This window comes from Phocoena phocoena, chromosome 4, assembly GCF_963924675.1.
Source record: "Phocoena phocoena chromosome 4, mPhoPho1.1, whole genome shotgun sequence".
Classification (NCBI taxonomy): Eukaryota; Metazoa; Chordata; class Mammalia; order Artiodactyla; family Phocoenidae; genus Phocoena; species Phocoena phocoena.
In genome coordinates, this window is record NC_089222.1 from 145,682,903 (window position 1) to 145,703,215 (window position 20,313).

Below are 20,313 nucleotides of genomic sequence, written 5' to 3' on the forward strand. Positions count from 1 at the left end.
CTGGCGTCCCTGTGTGTTCTCCTCCAGGACGACATGGAAGGCTCCGGGGGCCCCTTCTGGTCGACGGCCCGAGGTGCCAATGGGCCGCAGGTACTGCCCCAGAGCTGGGCTTGGTCAGCTTGGGGGCGGGGCCGCCTGGGGGGTCCGGGGGAGCGTCCCAGGAGCAGCCCTGCAGAGCCAGCGAGCCACCTGCCTCCAGGACACTGTCCACCTTGGGGCCACTGGTCTCCACTGTGGGGAATGCCACGGGTGGTCGAGTTGAATGACCACGGGGCAGGATGCGCCCCAAAGCCAGGTCTTCCTGGGAAATACTAGTCCGGTTCTCCTTATGGCCCTAACTTTGGGGAAGCTGCACAGTTTTGCCCTGAGCAGAACTTTAGTTAAAGAAAAATGGGGACACTTTTCCTGTGAAAAATGGATGGATTCCTGTGAAATCCCACCTTGTTGTGCCATCGACATGTGCACTGGTCAGGATTAGGTCCAGCTGGCGCTCCTGGTGTCCAGAGGTAACCAGGCTTAGACCGGACGGACGCACGAGGGGCCGTCCCGGGGGCAGGACGCCTGGGACGGGCAGAGAGAGGGCTCCCTGCCCCAGGAGCCCGTGGGGCCGACACAGACCCCGCTGAGGGTCCTTAGGGGACCTCGAACCAGTGTGTCCAGCTTGGCCCCTGGAGTCTCAGCCCAGCGAGAGGGTGGTGGGACGGGCCTCCTGTTCTGAGCACCACCGATGAGGATTTCCACTTGGGCAGGAGGTAACTCTGGTGAAACAGAGCGGTTTTGCCCCTTTGCGTTTAGCGCCTTTCCCTTCATGCGCTATCGGCTTAGTGTGGGGCAGTAGCAGTCGGCTGCCTCGGCCTCAGGTCAGACCTGAGCCAAGGTGACCGGGCGAGGTCGCAGGGCAGGGTCCCCTCCTCTCGGTCAGGACACAGCTCCAGTGCCGCTTGACCCCCGGAGGGGTCTGTGGGCTGTTTCGTGGCCTCAGGGTGATGGAGACCCTCGGGTGGGGTTAAACCAGCCAGTGACCTGGGGAGGCCAAAAGGCAGCATCCCATCGGTTCACATGCATTTGTTTCTAGTTAATGAAACGCAGGTTTCTCTGTGTTGGGGTGACTTCTCACGCCCACCCCGCTGCCGGCTTGTGTGCCATCTGTGGGACGCCACGTGGTGCTGAGGACAGGCCACCTCTGGTGGGGTTTCGGGGTGTGCGGGCCCCTGTTGACACAAACGCCCTTTTCTTCCGTTTTTTATAAGAGGGGCTCGTTTTCTTGCGGGGAAAGGCTGTCCCCCGAGGGGCGGGAACAGCACCGACCCGGCCCTTTTCCTTCTCTGCCCCCACAGGGACCGCCTGGCCCGCCTGGAGTCCAGGTCAGTGAGAGATGTGTTAGCCCGGGGCGCCCGCCGCTCACCCCCTCCCCGCCAGGAGCTACTGCTCAGTGGCCCCAAGTTCCTCGTGGGAAATTTGCAAAACACAGAAAAGCCTAACGGGGAGACGGTCCCCAGAGCTCGGTTCAGGGGGTGGTGCCGTCCCATCTTTCTAACCCCGTGAGTCGAGATCTCTGGCTCCACACGTGCCAGGTGTGTGCGGACGTGGGGAGAGCGAGGGGCTCAGGGAAGGAGCCCCCAGCCCGGGGTGCGGTGGCTGGCGCCCGGCAGAACCTGGGTGCTTCTCTCGCTGCCACCGGCCCCGCCTCCCTGCTTGGCCCTGCCCCCTCCCCACCCCTGGGGTACAGCAGCTCCCACCCTTCCCGGTGGTGGGGGGGGCGTGGCGAGGGCCATAGCAGCCCCACCCTGCTCCTCCGGCCCCCGCTGTGGTCCGGGAGTGCAGGGTTCCCCCGCGGGCCAGCTGTGCCACCCAGCCTCCTAGAGCGTTCTGCTTTGATTTGCAAACCTCTGAGACAGTTGGAAAGACGGCTTCTTTAGAAGGACGTACTTCTTAGCTTCCTTGAACCGTGCAAGGTGAAGTCACCTGCGTGTTCCTGCTTCTGCGGGAAGTGGTGGCCTGGCTTCCAGCACAGTGCAGGCCACGTGCGCTCAGCACGTGGGTGGGCGCGGGGCCCGGGGCCCTCAGCTCTGAGCTGCGGCGTGGGGACCATCTGGTGACCTGAGGACGGGTGGGCGCTGCCCGGGGGCTTGGCCAGCGCTCGCGGCCCCACAGAATGCTTTGTCCACTTTAGGGGGATCCTGGAGTCATGGGGCCACCAGGGACCAAGGTAAGAACAGTACCTCGGGTTCAGGAAATCCACAGTCGTTAGCAGCCCTGGTCTGGGGTGCAGGGCGGGGTCCCCAGGCTGAGACCAGGAGCCTGGCTTGTCCCCATTGCCTGGGGCCTCAGGAAACATGGGTGAGTCCGTGCCAGGCCCAGCGTCCTTCTCCCACTGTCCCCCTGTCCCCCACGGGCCCCCCCGGGTTTGCCCACAGGACAGCTTTCCTTCCCTCCTGGCTCCGTAGCAGAGTCCTCTGACCCCTGCCCCTTCCTCTGCCCCACGGCGCTCCCCAGGAGGCCGAGCAGGTTGGATCTCCCTCAACCTGGTCAACAGACCAGGTTGAATCGGGTGTGAGCTGGTGGCCAGCAGAAAGCCCCGCCTGGCCAGCTCCGGGTCACCGTGGCACCCGGGTGCCGTGGCTGACGCACGTGCTCTCCTTATGTCCACTGCAGGGAGAGGCTGGAGCAGACGGAGCTCCTGGGTTCCCTGGCCTTCCTGGCAGGGAGGGTGCAGCCGGACTCCAGGTGAGTGGCCACCCAGGGCTGCTGCACTGACAGCCCCAAAGTAGCCACGCCTGGGTGAGAGCTGGCGCCCAGTGTGTATCTCAGGGTCCCCACAGGGCCCGGAGACCCCAGCTCCGTGAGACGTGAGCCGGCGGTCCAGGGTGCCTAAGGGGGTTTCCTGCGTGGCTGACCCCCCACCCTCCAGGCCCCATTTGGTCAATGTAGGGAAACCACATCTTCACTCAGGGCCAGTCCCGGGGGCCTGGGGTCTCCAGGAAGCGGGGCTCGTGTGCTGTTTATGATGAACGATTTCCCTCCTGTCTCCACAGGGACCAAAAGGAGAAAAAGGGCCCCAGGGAGAGAAGGTGAGTTTGCAGGGGTCGGCGGGTGTCCGTGGACGGGTGGCAGGTGCACGGCAGGGCCGGGCGTGCTGCTCTCTGCCCCGTGCCCGCCCACGTGGTGCAGAGACTTGGGCGGGATCCGGGCTCAGAGCCTGCCCTGCCTGGGGTGGGGGCTTGTGGGCCACTGTGCTCAGCCCTCAGGCGTCTCCTCACACCCCGTGGGCACCGGAAGCTCCTCCAAGTCCGGGCTGGGCTGCAGTTCAACCCTAGGGGAAACTCTCTTCCAGGGCGACCCAGGGAAGGATGGAGTGGGGCAGCCAGGCCTCCCGGGACCCCCCGGACCCCCAGGGCCTGTCGTCTACGTGTCGGAGCAGGACGTAAGAACCCTGCATGGTGGACATGTGCTCTGCCCCAGGTCCCCAGCCCTCCGCCTGTAGGGCGACCTCCAGAGACACGGGGGTCCCAGTCTGTTGGTTCCATGGGGCTTCTTGGCATCGAAGCTGTGGCCCTTCCAGAGCTGCCCTTTGGTCGTGCTGTTTGCTCGCATGTCACCCGCTCTAGCTGTGACAGGCCTCCTCCGGCCCCCGTGCGCAGCACCCGGGGGAGTGGGGGGCACTGCCTCCTGGTCCCAGGGTCCCGGGCCGGTTCTGTGGTGCGGGAGCGGACTCCCGGGGGTGCTTCAGTTCTCGTCTCAGGGACCTTGAGGCCAAAGCCAGGACGATGTCTTTCACGTTGACTGCCTGGTGTTCTTTGTGGGTCTTGTGTGGGTAATGTCACGGGAGTTGAGTGTTCATGGTAAACGTGGTCCTTTTCCTTCCTTCTCCGGGACCCTGGCTCTGCTGACTCGTGCACAGAGAGCGCTGGCGAGCGTGCCGGGCCCCGAGGTACGTGCGGCCCCGGGACGGGCTGGGCGCCGTGCACCTCCCCGCGGCAGGTCCTGACCGTTGCTGTCTCTCTCTCCACAGGGCCGGGTGGGGCTCGCAGGCCTCCCCGTGAGTACCTCCCCAGCGGGCGCGGGGCCTCTGCTTCGCAGGCAGGAGGCCGGGTGGGCCCCCGTGAGGCCGAGGAACCGGAGCCGGAGCCCCCATCCGGACAGGGGTGTCGGGCGGGCGTCTAGGGCGGGGCGGGGTCCCTGAGGCAGGGGCCTTCTGGGCAGCGCTCTGTGTCTCCTGCAGGGACCAGCCGGGCCGAAGGGAGACTTGGGCTCCAGAGGCCAGCAGGGCCTCCCGGGACCCAAGGTGAGGGGCCGGGCCGTCCAGGGTCACCGGGTGACCGCTCGGGGGGAGGGGGGCCGTGCCCGGGAACTTGGGGCAGACGCCCCTCTGGTCTTTTCCCTGGACCTGCCAGAGGCCCCGCTCACGGCTCTGCGTCCTGGTCTGTCGGGTCGGTGCCGAGGGCGGTTCACTGCAGGGCTGGGGGGGGGGGGGGGGGGCGAGGCCTGCTCTTGCGGAACTGGCCTTCCTTACCCACCCCCCTGTTCCAGGGCGAGAAGGGTGAGCCGGGCATGGTCTTCAGCCCTGACGGTAGAGCGCTGACCTCCACCCAGAAAGGAGCCAAGGTGAGGGGGCGTCTGGGCCCAGCTGGCACCCTCCGTCCTGCCTGGCCGGGGCAGCGGGGCTTGGGGGCCGTGGAGACGGCACAGAGGGGTTTGGCCTCCTGAGAGGGGCAGCTCCTGCCCGTGCATGGGAGCCTCTGCTGATTGGGCTCTGGAAGCTTCCGCAGCCTGGGCCCCTCGCCCGTCCATCTGTTCCTCTCCCACCACGCTGGTGGGAGGGTCCTCGGGGCCCCTCGTTCTCCTCTGCCCGGCAGTGGAGCCCACACTGCAGAGGAGCCGGGGGCTCTGGGGGGCCCGGCCTGGGCCTCGCCTGTGGGAGCTGCACCCCTGTGGTGCCTGACTGGCCCTCTGGGGGCACTGCCGCTGGGGGCAGGGATCCTGGCCTTCCTTCTTCAGGAGGGGGCCAAGCATGGCTGGGCTCGGGAATGGGCTCCACGGGGGCCTGTGCCCTGGGTCCCCCCCCCCCGCCACAGGGACCCCCAGCCCTGGGGAGAGCTGGGTCTGGATCAGGAGGCTGTTGGGGACAGGCCTGCAGGGGGTCCCCAAAGGCCCCCAGGATTGTCGGCGGATGGGCCGAGGGACCGCAGGGCAGAGAGAACTCTGCCGGCCCCGCCGTGTGTCACAGCTGAGGTCGGGGCCCACAGACCCCTCCAACCCCGGGCGCTGTGGGGCCGACCCCCTGGGTCTCGGGGCCCCCAGGCTGGGCCCCGGGACACAAAACCCCGTCCAGAGCTCTCTCCCTGTTGCTGCTTCCTTTTCTTCCTGGGTGTTGTCAGTGCCTCGGGCGCCGCCAGGGGCATCCAGAGGGGCACGGGGACCCCTCGGGGGCTGGGGGGGTGCGACCTACGGCCACCTCACGGTACCTTCTGGTTTTCTGTTCAGGGTGAGCCTGGCTTCCGAGGACCCCCGGTGAGTAGACCCAGGCTTCCCCGCAGTGCACGTGCGCGTGTGCGGAGGGCACCGTCTCCTTCTTGGCTGTGGGCAGGCGTGGCAGCCGAGCTTCTATACCAGCTGCGCCTCTAAATGCGGGGGCAGGTGTCGGGAGGGCGACCGCGGGGTAGTGGGCCGGTCACGGCTCACCTAAAACCTGGCTCCCCCAACAGGGTCCCTACGGGCGGCCCGGGCACAAGGGAGAGATTGGCTTCCCTGGACGGCCGGTGAGTCCCCGGGTCTCGTGCCGGGTGTGGACAGCAGCCCAGGCCCACGTGGACGATGGGTCCGGAGGGGAGTGGGCTGCAGTCTCTCCGCTGTCCTCCTCCTGGGGACCCCCCGCCAGAGCGTGGCTCTCTCCAGCCCCGCTCGCGGGCAGCCTGGGCCGCAGAGGGACGGGCCCCCCGAGGAGGCCCTGGGTGGGGACAGGAGCAGCTGGGCCAGCCCTCACAGCTGCCACCCACCGTGCTCTGCCCCAGGGGCGCCCCGGGATGAACGGACTGAAAGGGGAGAAGGGAGAGCCGGGAGATGCCAGCGTGGGATTCAGCGCGAGGGTGAGTGTCCTGCGGGGCAGGCGGGGGTAGGAGGCCTGGCCGCGGCGGCTTGGGTCCCAGAGCTCACCTGTGGGAAGCTTCTGAGCAGCCTCGTGGCCCTCGGACACGCAGACCCCCGTGCACACAAACACACGTGTGCAGACACACACGCACACACACGTGCCAAGGCCACCGGACAGTGCCCCGGCGTGGTTTTCTCAGAAGGGCTTGTAGGCCGCGTGGGCTCTGGGGTGGGCGCCTCTGGCCCGTGGGGCTCTCGCTCCGACCGCCTTCACACTGTAGTTACTGCCGCCTCGGGAGCCGAGGGTTCAGTAAAGTCCCCGGGTGGGGCCCTGTCATCACCTCTACCTGAAACGGTGCCATCGAGACGCAGGACTCGCCTCTGACCCCGCTGGGCACCCAGTGGGCTCGCCGGCTGCACCCGGTGCCTTTCCTCCTGGACCCCCTCCCACGCGGCCTGGCCGAGCGACGCCGGGCCCTGAGGGCAGTGGCTCAGGCCGCGGGTCTTCCGGGTTTTCCGTCACCGCGTGTCTTCGTTCGGGCTCCCTCCTCCTTGCAGCGGTTTCGTGAAATCTCAGAACACGAGGCGGCGTCTTGCAGAGTTCTGAGATGGAGGTGGACTGGGCCACTTCCGTCGAGCAGGACGGGGGGCTCTCGAATTCCCGGTTCTGAGTTGTACAGGCGGAGCGCCAGCCGCTGTGCGCGCGCCCCGGTCAGGCGTCCGGCGCGTCCGGCCTCTTCGTGGGCCTGAGCTTGCGCCTCTGTTCCGCTGCCAGCCCTCTCTCCTCGGCTGCAGGGTAGGGGCGCAGGTGCCCAGGGGCCCGAGAGCAGGTGCCCGTGAGGTCCCGGGACCCTGTCCCCTGGCATCGTCATCACTCAGGCCAGCCCTCTGGCGAGTGAGCCGTTGCTTTCAGACCAGGCTCTTCTGACGCCGCCTGAATCGGCCGCTTGTCCTTTCTCTGCGAGCGGGTGAATGAACGGAACCGACCCTCACCCAGCTGACGGGTGGCAGCCACACGAGCCGTGTCCGAGGTCGCGTCCAGCCCAGACGGCCGCCCGCACGTCTCCGTGGGAGGATTAGAGCGGGACTGTGCTCTGCAAACGGGAAGGGGACAGCTCTGTCCTCGGGACCCACGACCACAGAGTAAACTGGACGCCTTCTCCATTTGATGTTTTCTGACTTCGCCGTGATTCTCAGAGACGCTCCCGCCCACATCTGCTGTCCTGGCCAGTGTCGACGTCCAGTGTGGACTGACCAGGCTTTCTCTCCCCCCCACGCAGGGTCCGCCCGGCCCACCTGGGCCCCCAGGGCCCCCAGGCCCTCCCGGGACTCCTGTCTATGACAGCAACGTAAGTCACCACGACACCTGCTCTTTCCACTGCGTCCTCACGCTCTTCCCTGCACTGGCTTCCTTTCCCCTCCGCTGACCCGGGAGGGCTGAACCCCAGGCAGGGCAGCCGGAGCCACGGCCGAGCCCCTGGCGGGGGGGGGGGGGGCGCTTCTGGGAGGGGCGCGGTGGTGGGACCCAGGCCCACCTGCCTCGTAGGCCGCACCTGGTGGGCCGTTGGTTGGAAGACAAGCCCCCAGGGGAAGTGAGGTCGAGGGAGGGCTCTCTGGATCTGGGCTTCTGAGCACGAGCCCTGGGGTCCTGGGGGGTGAACACCCCCTACCTCACAAGGCTCAGTGACGTGAAGTGACCACGTGGGGCAGTCATGTCGTGACCGGGGCTCCTGACTCCAAATCCTGTGCCCTCTCCCTCCCCCTCCCTGCTGCTCTGTCTTGGGGGACAGGGGTGCTTGGGGGTGTGGCCTTGCAGACCCTTGGGTGGGTGGTGGCCTCAGTTTCCAGAGCGTCTCCCTCAACGGCCATCTTTGGCCTGTTCTTTGCAGGCGTTTGTGGAGTCTGGCCGCCCTGGACCCCCGGGACTGCCAGGTGAGGGTCCTGGGGCCTCGGGGAGGGCAGGTCACCCTTCCAGCCACAGCTCAGAGCAGGGTGTGGGCGGCCCTCACGGGGGTGCTGGATGATCCAGGCCCCCCAGTCCCGGTTGATCACGGCCCCCTTTGCTGGGCTCCTGGGTCCTCCCAGCACAACCTTCCAGGAGGGCCAGCCGTGGATGGGAGTGAACACCGAGCGGCCACCCACCGGCCTTCCAAGGCTGCTGTTTGTTCGAGCCCCTCCCTGCAGGAGTGGTGTGGCCTCTGGGAGCAGCCCCTGGGGCGCGACCACCGGGCACTTCCGCGGGTCACGAGCTCCTGCTCTGACTGTCCCTGGGTTCACACGCTGCCCCCTCCCTGGTCCAGGCCTGCAGTGCACACAATGCCCACCAGGGTAGGGCCATGCGTGGGCAGGAGGGCCTGTCCCAGGCGCCTCTGTCACATCGTTAGTAACAGGCATCGGGGTCTCTGTTCCTCCAGGGCACCAGGGGCCCTCTGGACCGAAGGGTGACAAAGGAGAAGTGGGCCCACCCGGGCCACCAGGTGAGAGCGCTCTGGGGGCCTTGGGCTGTGTGTGGGCACCTGCCCACCCGGCTCCCGGAGGAAGGAGGCCCTCGGGGCTCAGGGGGCTCTGACGGGACGCCTGGTTGGCCCCGCGGTCTCGGGGCAGGGCTGGGGGCTGAAAGGACAGGGGCCTGAGGTGGTGGCCAGGCAGGATGTCCCAGCCCCCCACTCGCTGAGGAGCAGGGCTGGGCCCCAGTGTGCACCTCCCAGGGGAGACCCGGCACCCCCAGCGCATCGCGGGGGCCTCATCGGCCCGGATCATCCAGGGGATGAACTCCCAGCACCTCGGTTGTCCCCTGGGACGGCGAGAATCTCCCTCTGAATCCTGCTTCTGCAGCTGATGAAATAGGAGAACAAGTGTGATGCCGGGCGCAGGCCAGGCAGAAGCCAGGAGAGACGGCCCCCCGGGCGCTGCCAGAGTGTGCGTGAGCTCGCGGTTCCCCTACGAGCTGCCGGAAGCAGAAGCAAACCCTCCCCTTGAGGAAGGTGAGCTCGTTGAGGGCCTGGGATTCCCAAGCGGGCAAGCGACCGGCCAGCACTGACAGGAGTCTCCAGGCTTGGCCTTAGCCGCGACGATGATGCCCAGACGTAGAGAAGAGGCGATGGCGGCACAGAGCTGGAGCCCATGGGCCAGAGTCGGGTTTAATTCTGGGACTGAAAACCCGCAGCCTCTGGACGTGAGGATTCCGTGCGACTTCGGGCAGACGGGACACAGCCGAGGAGGGGAGGGGTCAGCCCGGAGTCTGCAGGACACGCTGAGGGAGGTCAGACGCGTGCGGGTGAGGACACGCGGTGGGGCTGGGGCAGAAGAGCATTTGAAGGCGTCACGGCCGCGCTTCCAAACCGGGAAAGGTTCAAGGAGCCCTTCACGCGAAGGGTCAACACGAGCCATGAGCTGATTCCTCACGGGGTTGAGAGGAGCCAGAGACCACACAGGGTCCCAAAGGTCGGAAGAAAGTAACCGCTCACCTAGAATTTTGCATCTGGTAAAGACGTCCGTCTTGTACAGGAAGAGCAAGTGGGCAGCGAGGCCTCTCGGGACACGAGCCTCAGTGGGGACCGCGAGGGCCGCTGGGGAGAAGGAGGTGGTGCTGATGACACGGGGACGGAGGTAGAGCAGGAGGGCCGGTGAGACCCGCGTCCCCGCTCGGCCCCGCCGCAGAGGGGTCACATCCCCGAGACCCCAGCCTGGCCCCGAGGATGTTACATCAGACCCAAGTGAAGGATGCACCTGTCACCTCAGGGTCCAGCCAAGAACAGGAGGGAACGTGCCCCTGATAACCGAGCAGGAAGGGAGAACAGCATAGGAAAAACCCGACCCGAAGACGGCAGGAAAGGAGAAGAGGAACTCGGGACACGTGGAGGAACAGGAAACAGGGAGTGAAGTTGATTAAACTCACAGCCGTTGGCACGTATGTTCAGTGAGTGGGTCCACTCTCCTGTCTAAAGACGGAGCTGAGTTGCTTAAAGAGACGCCCCCAAGTGTAAGGACGTGAGAGCTGAGGGGGAAGGGGGTGGGAGTCTGGTGAGAAGGGAGCCGTGTGTGTGTGCTCGTGAGAAATCAGACAAGTGTATTTTAAAGCAGGAAGTACTGCCAAATTTTTTAAACTCCATAATGATAATGGGGTAAACCTGGCAGGAAAGTACAGCGATTCTAAATTTCTATGCCGGTAATAACATAGATTCAAGATGTGAAAAGCAAAAAAAGACCGGGTCAGTTGGGAGGTGGAAGGTCTGAACAGCAGGTGACAACCTGGCCCCCAATCCCAGCACCAACGTGGGAGGCCACAGGCCCACGCCGGGCACACAGCAAGTCCCTCAGGCCTGTCTCCCCTCGAGGGAGCATCAAAGACACAACCAGGCAGGGCACCTGCGGGGAGGAGAGGCCATGGTGAGAACTGGAAACCCTGGAGCTGAAGGCCAAGGATGTGTCTGAGGGGCAAGGGTGCAGCCAGGGCCGGGGTTGGGATTCTCGGCCCTCACTCCGTGGCCCGCGGTGGCGGTGGGGCCACCCCGCTCTGAGGAGGGACCCAGGACAGGAGCTCCGGGCCGTGAACATGAGCCTCGTGGCCCTGGGCGGGCGGGGGTTTCCCGGAGCAGCCGTGGCGGAGCCCAGATCTGGGGCTCCCCCAGCCTCCCAGGCCCACGGTTCCCTTAGCAGGCATCTCTTCACCCTGGGGGTCTGACCCCCACCTTTATCAGGTTTCCAGGGGAAAGGCCACAGGAGAAGGGTAAGCCAAGGTCGCTGTCCCACCCAGAAGGAGTGAGGGTCTTGTCAGCTCCTTGTCTGCAAGGTCACAGCCTTAAGTAGCCTGCGCTTCAAGCATCCAGCCCCGGAAGTTAGAAAACAAATAGATTTAACTCCCAGAAAACAGATGGGAGATGCAGTGAATGGGGGAAAAAAAAAAATGTACATAAGAGGAAGCATCACGAAAGCTAAGAACTCAGATGTTAGTTCTTTGAAAAGACTAATAATACTCCCCTCGACGGACTGATGAGGGAAAGAGACAGCAGGAGACATTGAAGATGGCACCCCCGTGCTCCGGAAAGAGCGGGCACCCTCTCTCCACCATCCGCAGTGGCGGGTCGGGGCCACGGGGGGTGGCCGGTCGTCGCCGGCGCGGGGCCCAGCCCGGGTGCGGGGGCAGGAAGAGAAACAAGCACAGGAAGAAATAAACCTGCTGTTCTCACGAGGACACCTTTGTGAATGCCAACAACCAAAGCGATGTGCAGATAAAGCGTCAGAATTAATGAGTGAATTCACCAAAGTCACGGGGGCAGTTCACAACAATCGCTGGCCGGTCAGAGACTAAATGAAACCTTTAAAAGGCTCCATTTAGAAAAAGATCAGGTTGGTTGCCAGAGGTGGGATGCAGGGTGGGTGAAGGGGGTCGAAGGTACCAACATCCAGTTCCAGGACACAGCATCCAGGGGCACGCGGCTATGGCCAACACCCCTGCCCAGTGTACTTGAAGGTGCGAAGAGAGAAAAGCCCTCGACGCGAGGGAAAAGCATGTTTTTTCCGTTGTGTGTGTGTCTCTGTGAGGTGGTGGCTGTTGACTAAACGCCCTATGGTGGTCATTTCCCAGCTAACGGTAAGTCGTCGTTTAGCGGTCCCCCTTGACCGTCTGCAGTGCTGTGTGTCAGTGATAAAAACTGAAGGGAAGAAGGCACCGTGAACAGAAACACCAAAAAATATCAAGTGATTGGGAATAAGTGTAACAAAACATGCAGGGGATCTCTCCACAGAAATACAGAAATTAGACAGAGGAGACTTAGGGAAATTCGAGGGCGGGGGGACGGGTGGACCAGGCAGGAAGACAGCACCTCACTGGACCCCCCCCAAACTCTACCCCCCCCGTAGGGCAGTTCCCGTTGGACCTCCTCCACTTGGGCGCTGAGATGAAGGTGGGTGACCCCTGGTCCTCACGCTGCCCCCCACACGGGGCCCCAGAGGGCACCACCCGGGACGCGCACCCCTGGCTCAGTTTTTCGGGAATTCAGTTGACGCAGCGGGAGGCCGAGCCCCGTCCTGTCGGGCTGGCCAGGCCTGGGCCGCAGAAGCTTCACCGTGGGCCTCTGGGGGTCAGTGCCCGCCCCTCCCCGCGCGGCACCGGGAACAGGGCTGTCCCGACAGGCTTTTCCATCCACAGGGGGAGAAGGGCGACCAAGGGGCCGCCGGGCAGAAAGGAGAAAGGGGCGAGCCCGGGGGCGGCGGGTTCTTCGGCTCCAGTGTGCCCGGCCCCCCCGGCCCGCCAGGCTACCCGGGGATTCCGGTGAGTCTGACCCCAGCCGTCTGTGGGTGCCACACACGGGCCCAGGCCCGTCCTGTACCAGAGCTTGCATCCCTGGGGCCTAGGGCAGGTCCACCCTGCGGCCTGGGCCCCGAGCATCCCCCTCCCGATTCCTTGCCCGATTGCGGGGCACCCACGAGGGAAGCCTGGTGGGTGCGTAGTGGCTGCTCTCCCGGATTGGGCATTTGCTCCTCCTTTCTCCTGCTGGCGCTGTTCTCCACCAAGTCCCCTCGGGAGACCTTCTGTCCTGAAAGCGTCTGGGGGACCGTGGCCCCCAGCTTCCATCTAGGAGTGGAGGAGGGCTGGGGGCCCTCGGGGCTGCACCTCTGTGGGTGGCTGTCCTCGTCTGCGTCCCAGGGCCCCGTCCCAGTGCGGGACACACGGGGTGGGAAGGCTGAGTTTCCCAGGCCCCGCGTGGGCGGTGGGGGGATGGGGGCCTGGGGGCTGTGCTCCCTGCAGGGGCTCGTGGCCGATGCAGCCAGGACCTTCAAGCTTGCCCATCCCCAGCCTGGGGACGTAGGTGACAGCGCCCTGTGTTTTGTCTTTCACACTAGGGGCCCAAGGGAGAGAGCATCCAGGGCCAGCCTGGCCCTCCTGGACCTCAGGGACCCCCTGGTATCGGCTATGAGGGACGCCAGGGGCCTCCTGGGCCCCCTGGACCTCCAGGGCCCCCGGGACCCCCATCCTTTCCTGGCCCTTACAGGCAGAGTAAGTCGGGTGGAGAGTGGGCCCTGGGCTCCAGCCTCATCCAGGAAGGGCCACTGTTCCCACCTCTGGCTTCTCTCTTGTAGCTATCAGTGTTCCTGGCCCCCCAGGCCCACCTGGGCCCCCAGGACCGCCCGGATCCATGGGCACCTCCTCAGGGGTAAGTGCCACCCTGTTCCTGACCTGTCGGACCCTCACTGCCCAGCTGCCCTTCCCTTTGGAGGCATGTGGGTGGGTACCCCAGCACCAAGAGCCCTGAGACGAGGTCCCCAAAGCAGAAGTGGGGGACCCAGGCGTGGCTGGGGTCTGAGATGGGCAGGGGAGGAGGACGAAGGAGGGGCGTTGAGAAGGTCCCTGAGGGCGGGTCTGCTGTGCAGAGGCTGCAGTGGCCCAGGCACTCGGGGGCTGAGGTCTCCCCGTGGCGCTCATGGGGCCAGCCTGGCAAGGAGGCGGCCACGTAGGTCTTCAGACTGTCGCAGCCCCCAACCCTCCCCATGAGCCCAGAGGCCCCCTGTGTACAGGGGACCCCATTGGGCTGGGCTTCCAGCAGGTGAGGGTCTGGGCCACGTACCAGACCCTGCTGGACCAGGTGCCCGCAGTGCCGGAGGGCTGGCTCATCTATGTGGCCGACAGAGAGGAGCTGTACGTCCGGGTCCGGAACGGGTTCCGGAAGGTTCTGGTGAGTTCTGAACAGGGCGATCCCTGCGCGTGGTGGGGGGACTTCCCACTTTGCTTTTGGGGCGAAGGGTACACAGAAGACGGCAGGCAGAGGACCTGCGTTGCAGGGGGCCCCGGCGCCTGGCGAGCGGCAGGGACCAGTCGGGCGGGGCTCGTGGACATGCCGCCAGCCGTCCTCCATCCTCACCCGCTTCCCTCCACTTCTCTCTTTTGTTAGAAGCTGCTCTATGGCAGTTTTAGGTTCACAGAGAAGTGACTCTGTTTTTAAACTAACAGATATGCTTATTGTGTGCCGGGCACCGGGTGGGGGACACTGGGACGCAGCCATGCCGGCCTTCCCCAGTGTGGGGGGCGGCCAGGGCGAGTGGCGCTGGCTGGGTCAGAGGTCCCGGGGTGACCCCCTGTTTTCTTCCAGCTGGAGGCCCGCACGCCCCTTCCCCGCGGGACGGTAAGGAGCGTCCCTTCTTCCCACGACCATCTCGGGGGAACCGGTGGGCAGGGGTGCAGCCGGGGAAGGGGGTGCAGACCGTGCTCATCACCCTCCCCAGGCGAGGGGCTCCTCTGAGTCCTCGTCTGTCTGCCCTTGTCCGGAGGGCTCGGCACGGGGACAGACCCTTCAGGCTGTGGGGGGAGAAGGAAGGAGGGGGGCAGGCGGGAGGGTGCCCAGGATATTCCAGTCTCCCTAAGTAGGGGTCACATCCCCCCGGCGGTGGCTCCTCTGAGTAGAAGTCATGGCCTCTCAGACGGCTCAAGAGCGGGGGCTTCGTGCTAGGTCTCGGGGGTCCGGGGTCAGTGTGGGCTGGTCTGTCCCGACACCAGGCTCGGGGAGTCCCTTCTCTCACGCAGCACCTGGTCCCAGGTGCTGTTCTAGGTGCGGGGACAGCTGTGCCTGAAACAGGCACAGCCCCCGCCCCGCGGAGGTGACAGCGTGTTGGGAGACGGGCAGTAAGGGCAGTAGGTGAATAGGCAATAGCATATAATTATATAAATATAAACATTTCAGATAGATACATGAATTCATTCTATAACTTACGATTGCATTAGACGTACTACCAGGTAGGAGGTACCAGGTAACAGGTATTCAGGTAACGGGTGTCCAAAGGTGCTGGATGCTGTGGGAAAGGGATGGCATTGGGAAGCGGGTGGGGCACAGGGGCTGGCGTTTGGAGGTCGAGGTCACCGTTGGAGGTAGGAACCGGGCAGAGGCTTGAGGGGCTGCTGGTACCACGGCTGCAGCAGGGGGAGGTCAGGGAGATGCGGTCGGCCCGAGGGTGCCCAGGGCCACAGGGAGGAGCTGGCTCCTGAGGGTGATGGACCCGGGGGCTTGCGCAGAGGGCCACCCAGCCCGACTGAGGTGTCACCAGGCCGGCTCTGGCCCGACGCGCTGGGCGCCCCCGGGTCCAGCTCGACACCTCCAGTCCGGCGTCGCCGGCCCAAGAGCACAGCCGGGTGCAGATGAAGGGCGTGCAGGGCCGGGTAGCGGGACACGCGGATGCAGGAGGCCCGGCCCCACGGCGCTGTCTGCCTCTCCGCCTGCAGGACAACGAGGTGGCCGCTTTGCAGCCCCCCGTGGTGCAGCTGCACGAGGGCAACCCGTACCCCCGCCGGGAGCCCCCGCACCCCACAGCGCGGTCCTGGCGGGCCGACGACATCCTGGCCAGCGCCCCGCGCTTGACACACGCCCAGCCCTACCCTGGGGCCCCGCACCGCGGCGCCTACGCGCACCACCGGCCGGCAACCCCCACAGCCTCACCCGCCCACACTCACCACGACTTCCAGCCGGTGGTGAGTGACCACCCCGGGCGGCGATGGGGGTGGAGAGTCGAGAGCCCAGAGCAGCCGGGGAGGGTGTTGGTGCTGGGGCTGGGGCTGGGACCCGCCCTCCCCTCCCCCCCTCCCCCCCCCCTCCCCGCCGCTGCCCCGGGGTTCACCCTGCTTGCATCCCAGAGACCCACCGGGGTCGGCTGGGGCGGGGGGGGCGGCGAAGACGGGGGCCACCAGGGCTGACACGCGGCTCCGCCCGCAGCTCCACCTGGTGGCGCTCAACAGCCCGCAGTCGGGAAGCCTGCGCGGCATCCGCGGCGCCGACTTCCAGTGCTTCCAGCAGGCGCGCGCCGCGGGGCTGGCGGGCACCTTCCGCGCCTTCCTGTCCTCGCGGCTGCAGGACCTCTACAGCATCGTGCGTCGCGCAGACCGCGCCACCCTGCCCGTCGTCAACCTCAGAGTGCGTGCGCGCCCCAACCCGGGCCGGGCCCGGGGGTCGGGTGGGCGCTGGGCAGGTCTCGCCCCTGAGGACCACCGGGCACCCCATGGAGGCCCCACGTGGCCCCCGACCCCTGCCCCCGCCCGCCAGGCGCGCTGGTGCATCACCAGCTTCCGGAGGTGGCCCGGTCCCTCGGGCCCTCACCACTCAGGTGTCAGTCCAGGGCTGGGCGTCCCTGCACGGTGCTGTCCACGGGGATGTACTCTATGGCTCCTCCCGCGAGCGGAACCATGTGCTCTCTGGATGCGCCGATGTTCCCTGGGACCAAAGGCGGTGGACTCGCTCTGGCCCAGGGTCCAGGGCTGGGGGCGGGTGCCCCACGTTCCTGGGAGAGGGCGGGAGACCCCTTGGGCAGGCGTGGGCGTTACCGAGACCCCTTCGGCCGCTTGTCCCTCTGGCAGGAGATAACCAGAGACGGAATGACCCCGCTTCCCTCCGCAGGATGAGGTGCTGTCTCCCAGCTGGGAGGCCTTGTTCTCGGGCTCCGAGGGCCAGCTGAAGCCCGGTGCCCGCATCTTCTCTTTCGACGGCAGAGACGTCCTACAGCACCCCGCCTGGTAGGTCCGCTGTGTGGGCGCAGCAGCTCGGGGCCTCTCTGGATGCAAGAGCCCTGAGCAAAGGGGCGACGCTCCTGGCTTTGAGCCTCCAGGCTGACCCAATCCTGGAACATGCTCGCGGCTTAAAACTCCCCAAATCCAAAAGCACAGGAGGAAGAGTAGAGCATCGTTTGTGGTGTTACCTGAAACACCCTCACCTGGCCTGCTTCCCGGGCAAGTGCCCCCAACTTCCTGCTGGGGAGACGGGCTCCAGCCCCCTCTGTCTGTCACATAGACATCACAGCGAATTACTTCTATAAATTCCGCAACGTGGAACCTCTGGGGCGGAGAACACGCGTGCCTACCTGACACGCTGACAGAAGTCGCTAGCTTGCCCTCAGGTCGGCTTCACGCCCATCGTGCCCCTGCTTGCAGGTGTGAGGCCCCTGTTCCCCAACACTCGGGGGCTCAGCCGAGCCCGCGTCCCTGCCCTCACCGAGGAGCACCGCCCAGGGCCGTGCTCCGGTCCGTGTGGGAGCCTCGGGCAGGGCTGTGGGCTCCAGGCCTGCGCCTCGTTCCCAGCGAGGAGGCCGCACCGAGATGGGCTTTACGAAGCATGGGCCCTCGAAGCCAGGCCCAGCCAGGCCCCGAAGGGTCAGCCCTCGAGGTCACCAGACGCTGCTGGCCAGGCTGTGCCCCCAAAAGCAGCAGCAGGACGGGGTGTGACCTGGGAGGCCGAGCGCCCAGGACGAGCTTGGCCTGACTCCCAGCCACCCGAGTCCCTGCCCTCCCAGCGGCCCCCGCATCCCGCCAAACCTCCGCCTTTGGGAGGCGCCCTGTCCTGCCTGGGGCGGCCTCCAGCGTGGGGCGGGGGTGGCCCCCGCTGAGACTGACGGCCGCTGCCTCCTGCAGGCCCCAGAAGAGCTTGTGGCACGGCTCGGACCCCAGCGGGCGCCGGTTGACAGAGAGCTACTGCGAGACGTGGCGGACCGAGGCCAGGGCGGCCACGGGCCAGGCCTCCTCGCTGCTGGCGGGCCGGCTGCTGGAGCAGAAAGCGGCGAGCTGCTACAACGCCTTCATCGTTCTCTGCATCGAGAACAGCTTCATGACCTCCTCCTCCAAGTAGGGCCTCTGCTGGCGCCATGGACAGATGGACGCACAGACAGAGGGCCGGAGAAGAGCCAGGCGGCAGGCAGGGGAGCGGACATGCCCCCGGCCCGCGCGGGGAGCCTCTGCTGGCGCCCAGGGCGGGGACCTGGCTGGGACACTTTCCTTTATGGTTCACGTTTCATGTAATCCTCCAGAAATAAAAAGAAGCCAAAGAGTGTATTTTTTAAAAAGTTTACGACAGCCTGGTGCGCAGACTCTCCCCCTACCTGCCTCTCCCCCAGAGCCTCGGTGCCTTAGACAGCCTGGTGCCCAGACTCTCCCCCCACCCGCCTCTCCCCCAGAGCCTCGGTGCCTAAGACAGCCTGGTGCCCGGACTCTCCCCCCACCCGCCTCTCCCCCAGAGCCTCGGTGCCTTAGACAGCCTGGTGCCCAGACTCCCCCCACCCGCCTCTCCCCCAGAGCCTCGGTGCCTTAGACAGCCTGGTGCCCAGACTCTCCCCCCACCCGCCTCTCCCCCAGAGCCTCGGTGCCTTAGACAGCCTGGTACCCAGACTCTCCCCCCACCCGCCTCTCCCCCAGAGCCTCGGTGCCTTAGACAGCCTGGTGCCCAGACTCCCCCCACCCGCCTCTCCCCCAGAGCCTCGGTGCCTAAGACAGCCTGGTGCCCAGACTCCCCCCACCCGCCTCTCCCCCAGAGCCTCGGTGCCTTAGACAGCCTGGTGCCCAGACTCTCCCCCCACCCGCCTCTCCCCCAGAGCCTCGGTGCCTTAGACAGCCTGGTGCCCGGACTCCCCCCACCCGCCTCTCCCCCAGAGCCTCGGTGCCTGTGCTGCCCTCCTGGCCCGAATCAGACCAGGCGGTGGGCCTGGCCCATTTAGGCAAGAGGAGAGGCCTAGGGAGAGGCCTCCCGGGTGCCGAGTGGGGCCCCTAACCGCCCGGGCAGGTGCTGGTGGCTCTGTTTCCTGCCCAGAAAGCCTTGTGGCGCCAATGCCAGGCCTGTCTGCAGGGCAGCCGCGACGAGGCGCTGGGGCCTCCCTCCTGCCCTCTCTCGAGCTGGCCGGCCCACTCTTGGGCCACGCGCGGCGCCAGGGGAGACCACCTCCTCTCAGCCTCTGGCAGCAACTCCCCTGGGTGCAAGGTTCCAAGCTCAAGCCCCCCCCCCGCCCCCCCCCCCACACCCCCGGGGCTCCTGGTGCTGCTGTGTGCGGCCAGCCCCACCACGTGGGCCTGTCTGCGGTCCTCTCTGTCCCACTCTGGCTTCCCGTGTCCCCTGAGGTCCCACCGGCACAGAGCCTGGCCCGGCCCGGACTGTACTGGGGGAGCTTTTTGGGGTCCATAAACCAGCACCGGGTCCCTGGGCCCAGACCTCACACTGGGCGCTCCTTCCCTGACTCCAATGCCTGGCCAGCTCTGCCCAGCAGCATGTCTGGGGACCCAGCTGAGCCCAGACCCAGGCTGCCTCAAGTCCTGGGTCAGACCTGCCTCCTGAGCTTGGCACCAAGGCCCTGGCTTCACCTCTGCAGGACAGAGAGGCAGGAGCCCTCGGAGGCAGAAGGCCACACGTGCCCCCCGCCAGGACAGAGCCCACGGGCTGCCCAGCTGAGCCCCGGGACGGGCGAGGCTGCATGGAGGGGCTGGGCCGTGTTCACAGGCGGGCCACGCGTGCTTGGACCCCGCTCACCACTGTCTGTAGCAGCACGTCTTGGGGCAAACCCACGTCATTGCCCTCCTCGTGGGAGGAGTGAAGGGGACATCTCCAGGGGAGCTGGCGGGGTGGCCCACAGCCCAGCTGCCCCAGGGTCTGCTGTCCAGGCGCTGTGACTGTAAACCGCAGGGGCTGGTCCTGTGAACTGTGTCTGTGGTTTCCAAACAGGCGCCGAATAAAAATGACCATTTACACTGACACTTGGTTTGCAAGCGGCTTTCACTGTCACGAGTCCTCAGGAGTCTCTGTTCTGGACGGCCCAGGTGGCCAGTCCTGCTAGAGTACAGGTGGGCACAGGTATACGCAGAGGTACACGGATACACACAGGTGTGCCCAGGACACAGGTGTGCAGAGGTACACGGATGCCCATGAACACACATGGGTTCCCAGATGCATGGTCGTCCTTCTGTACCCGTGGGGGGTTGGTTCCAGGACCCCCTCAGATACCAAACCTGCGGGTGTTCAGGACCCATGCATACAACCTATGCACATCCTCCTGTATGCTTTAATTGATCTCAGGTTACTTATCATACCTAAGACAAGAAAAACGCTATATAAACAGTTGTAAATACAATGTAAATTCCATGTAAATAGTGGCTGGCACATGGCCAATTCAAGTTTTGCTTTTTGAAACTTTCTGGAATTTAGAAAAAAATATTTTCAATCCACAGTTGGTTGAATCCTCAGATGTGGAATGCCCGGATATGGAGGGCCACCATGGGTGTGCGCTGGTGTACACCGATAGACACACGTGTGCAGATATACACATCTGTGCAAGGGTGTACATGGATACACGCAGAGGCACATAGATGTGAGTGGATATACATGGGTGTGAGATACACACGGGTGTACACAGATGTACACGGATGTGAGATACAGATACACGTGGATGTACACGGCTGTCCACGGATGCCACAGGCGCCCCACACCTTTCTTC

General features: G+C 65.5%; 1 protein-coding gene across 2 annotated transcripts in view; it reads left to right on the forward strand.

Moving 5' to 3' along the window:
* Positions 1-17,687, forward strand: part of COL18A1 (collagen type XVIII alpha 1 chain) — a 47,535-nt gene extending 29,848 nt beyond the window's left edge. For both annotated transcript variants that reach the window (XM_065876760.1, XM_065876761.1), the window contains exons 16-41: positions 28-90; positions 1,338-1,364; positions 2,174-2,209; positions 2,656-2,727; positions 3,036-3,071; positions 3,335-3,424; positions 3,902-3,931; positions 4,013-4,039; positions 4,223-4,285; positions 4,531-4,605; positions 5,485-5,511; positions 5,706-5,759; positions 6,012-6,086; positions 7,368-7,436; positions 7,977-8,019; positions 8,502-8,564; positions 11,950-11,993; positions 12,239-12,361; positions 12,934-13,087; positions 13,171-13,244; positions 13,635-13,763; positions 14,178-14,210; positions 15,302-15,547; positions 15,789-15,986; positions 16,467-16,582; positions 17,474-17,687. In XM_065876760.1, coding sequence (XP_065732832.1) covers positions 28-90; positions 1,338-1,364; positions 2,174-2,209; positions 2,656-2,727; positions 3,036-3,071; positions 3,335-3,424; positions 3,902-3,931; positions 4,013-4,039; positions 4,223-4,285; positions 4,531-4,605; positions 5,485-5,511; positions 5,706-5,759; positions 6,012-6,086; positions 7,368-7,436; positions 7,977-8,019; positions 8,502-8,564; positions 11,950-11,993; positions 12,239-12,361; positions 12,934-13,087; positions 13,171-13,244; positions 13,635-13,763; positions 14,178-14,210; positions 15,302-15,547; positions 15,789-15,986; positions 16,467-16,582; positions 17,474-17,687 — 2,181 coding nt within the window. The remainder of the gene's footprint in view (positions 1-27; positions 91-1,337; positions 1,365-2,173; positions 2,210-2,655; positions 2,728-3,035; positions 3,072-3,334; positions 3,425-3,901; positions 3,932-4,012; positions 4,040-4,222; positions 4,286-4,530; positions 4,606-5,484; positions 5,512-5,705; positions 5,760-6,011; positions 6,087-7,367; positions 7,437-7,976; positions 8,020-8,501; positions 8,565-11,949; positions 11,994-12,238; positions 12,362-12,933; positions 13,088-13,170; positions 13,245-13,634; positions 13,764-14,177; positions 14,211-15,301; positions 15,548-15,788; positions 15,987-16,466; positions 16,583-17,473) is intronic.
* Positions 17,688-20,313: the final 2,626 nt, after the last annotated feature.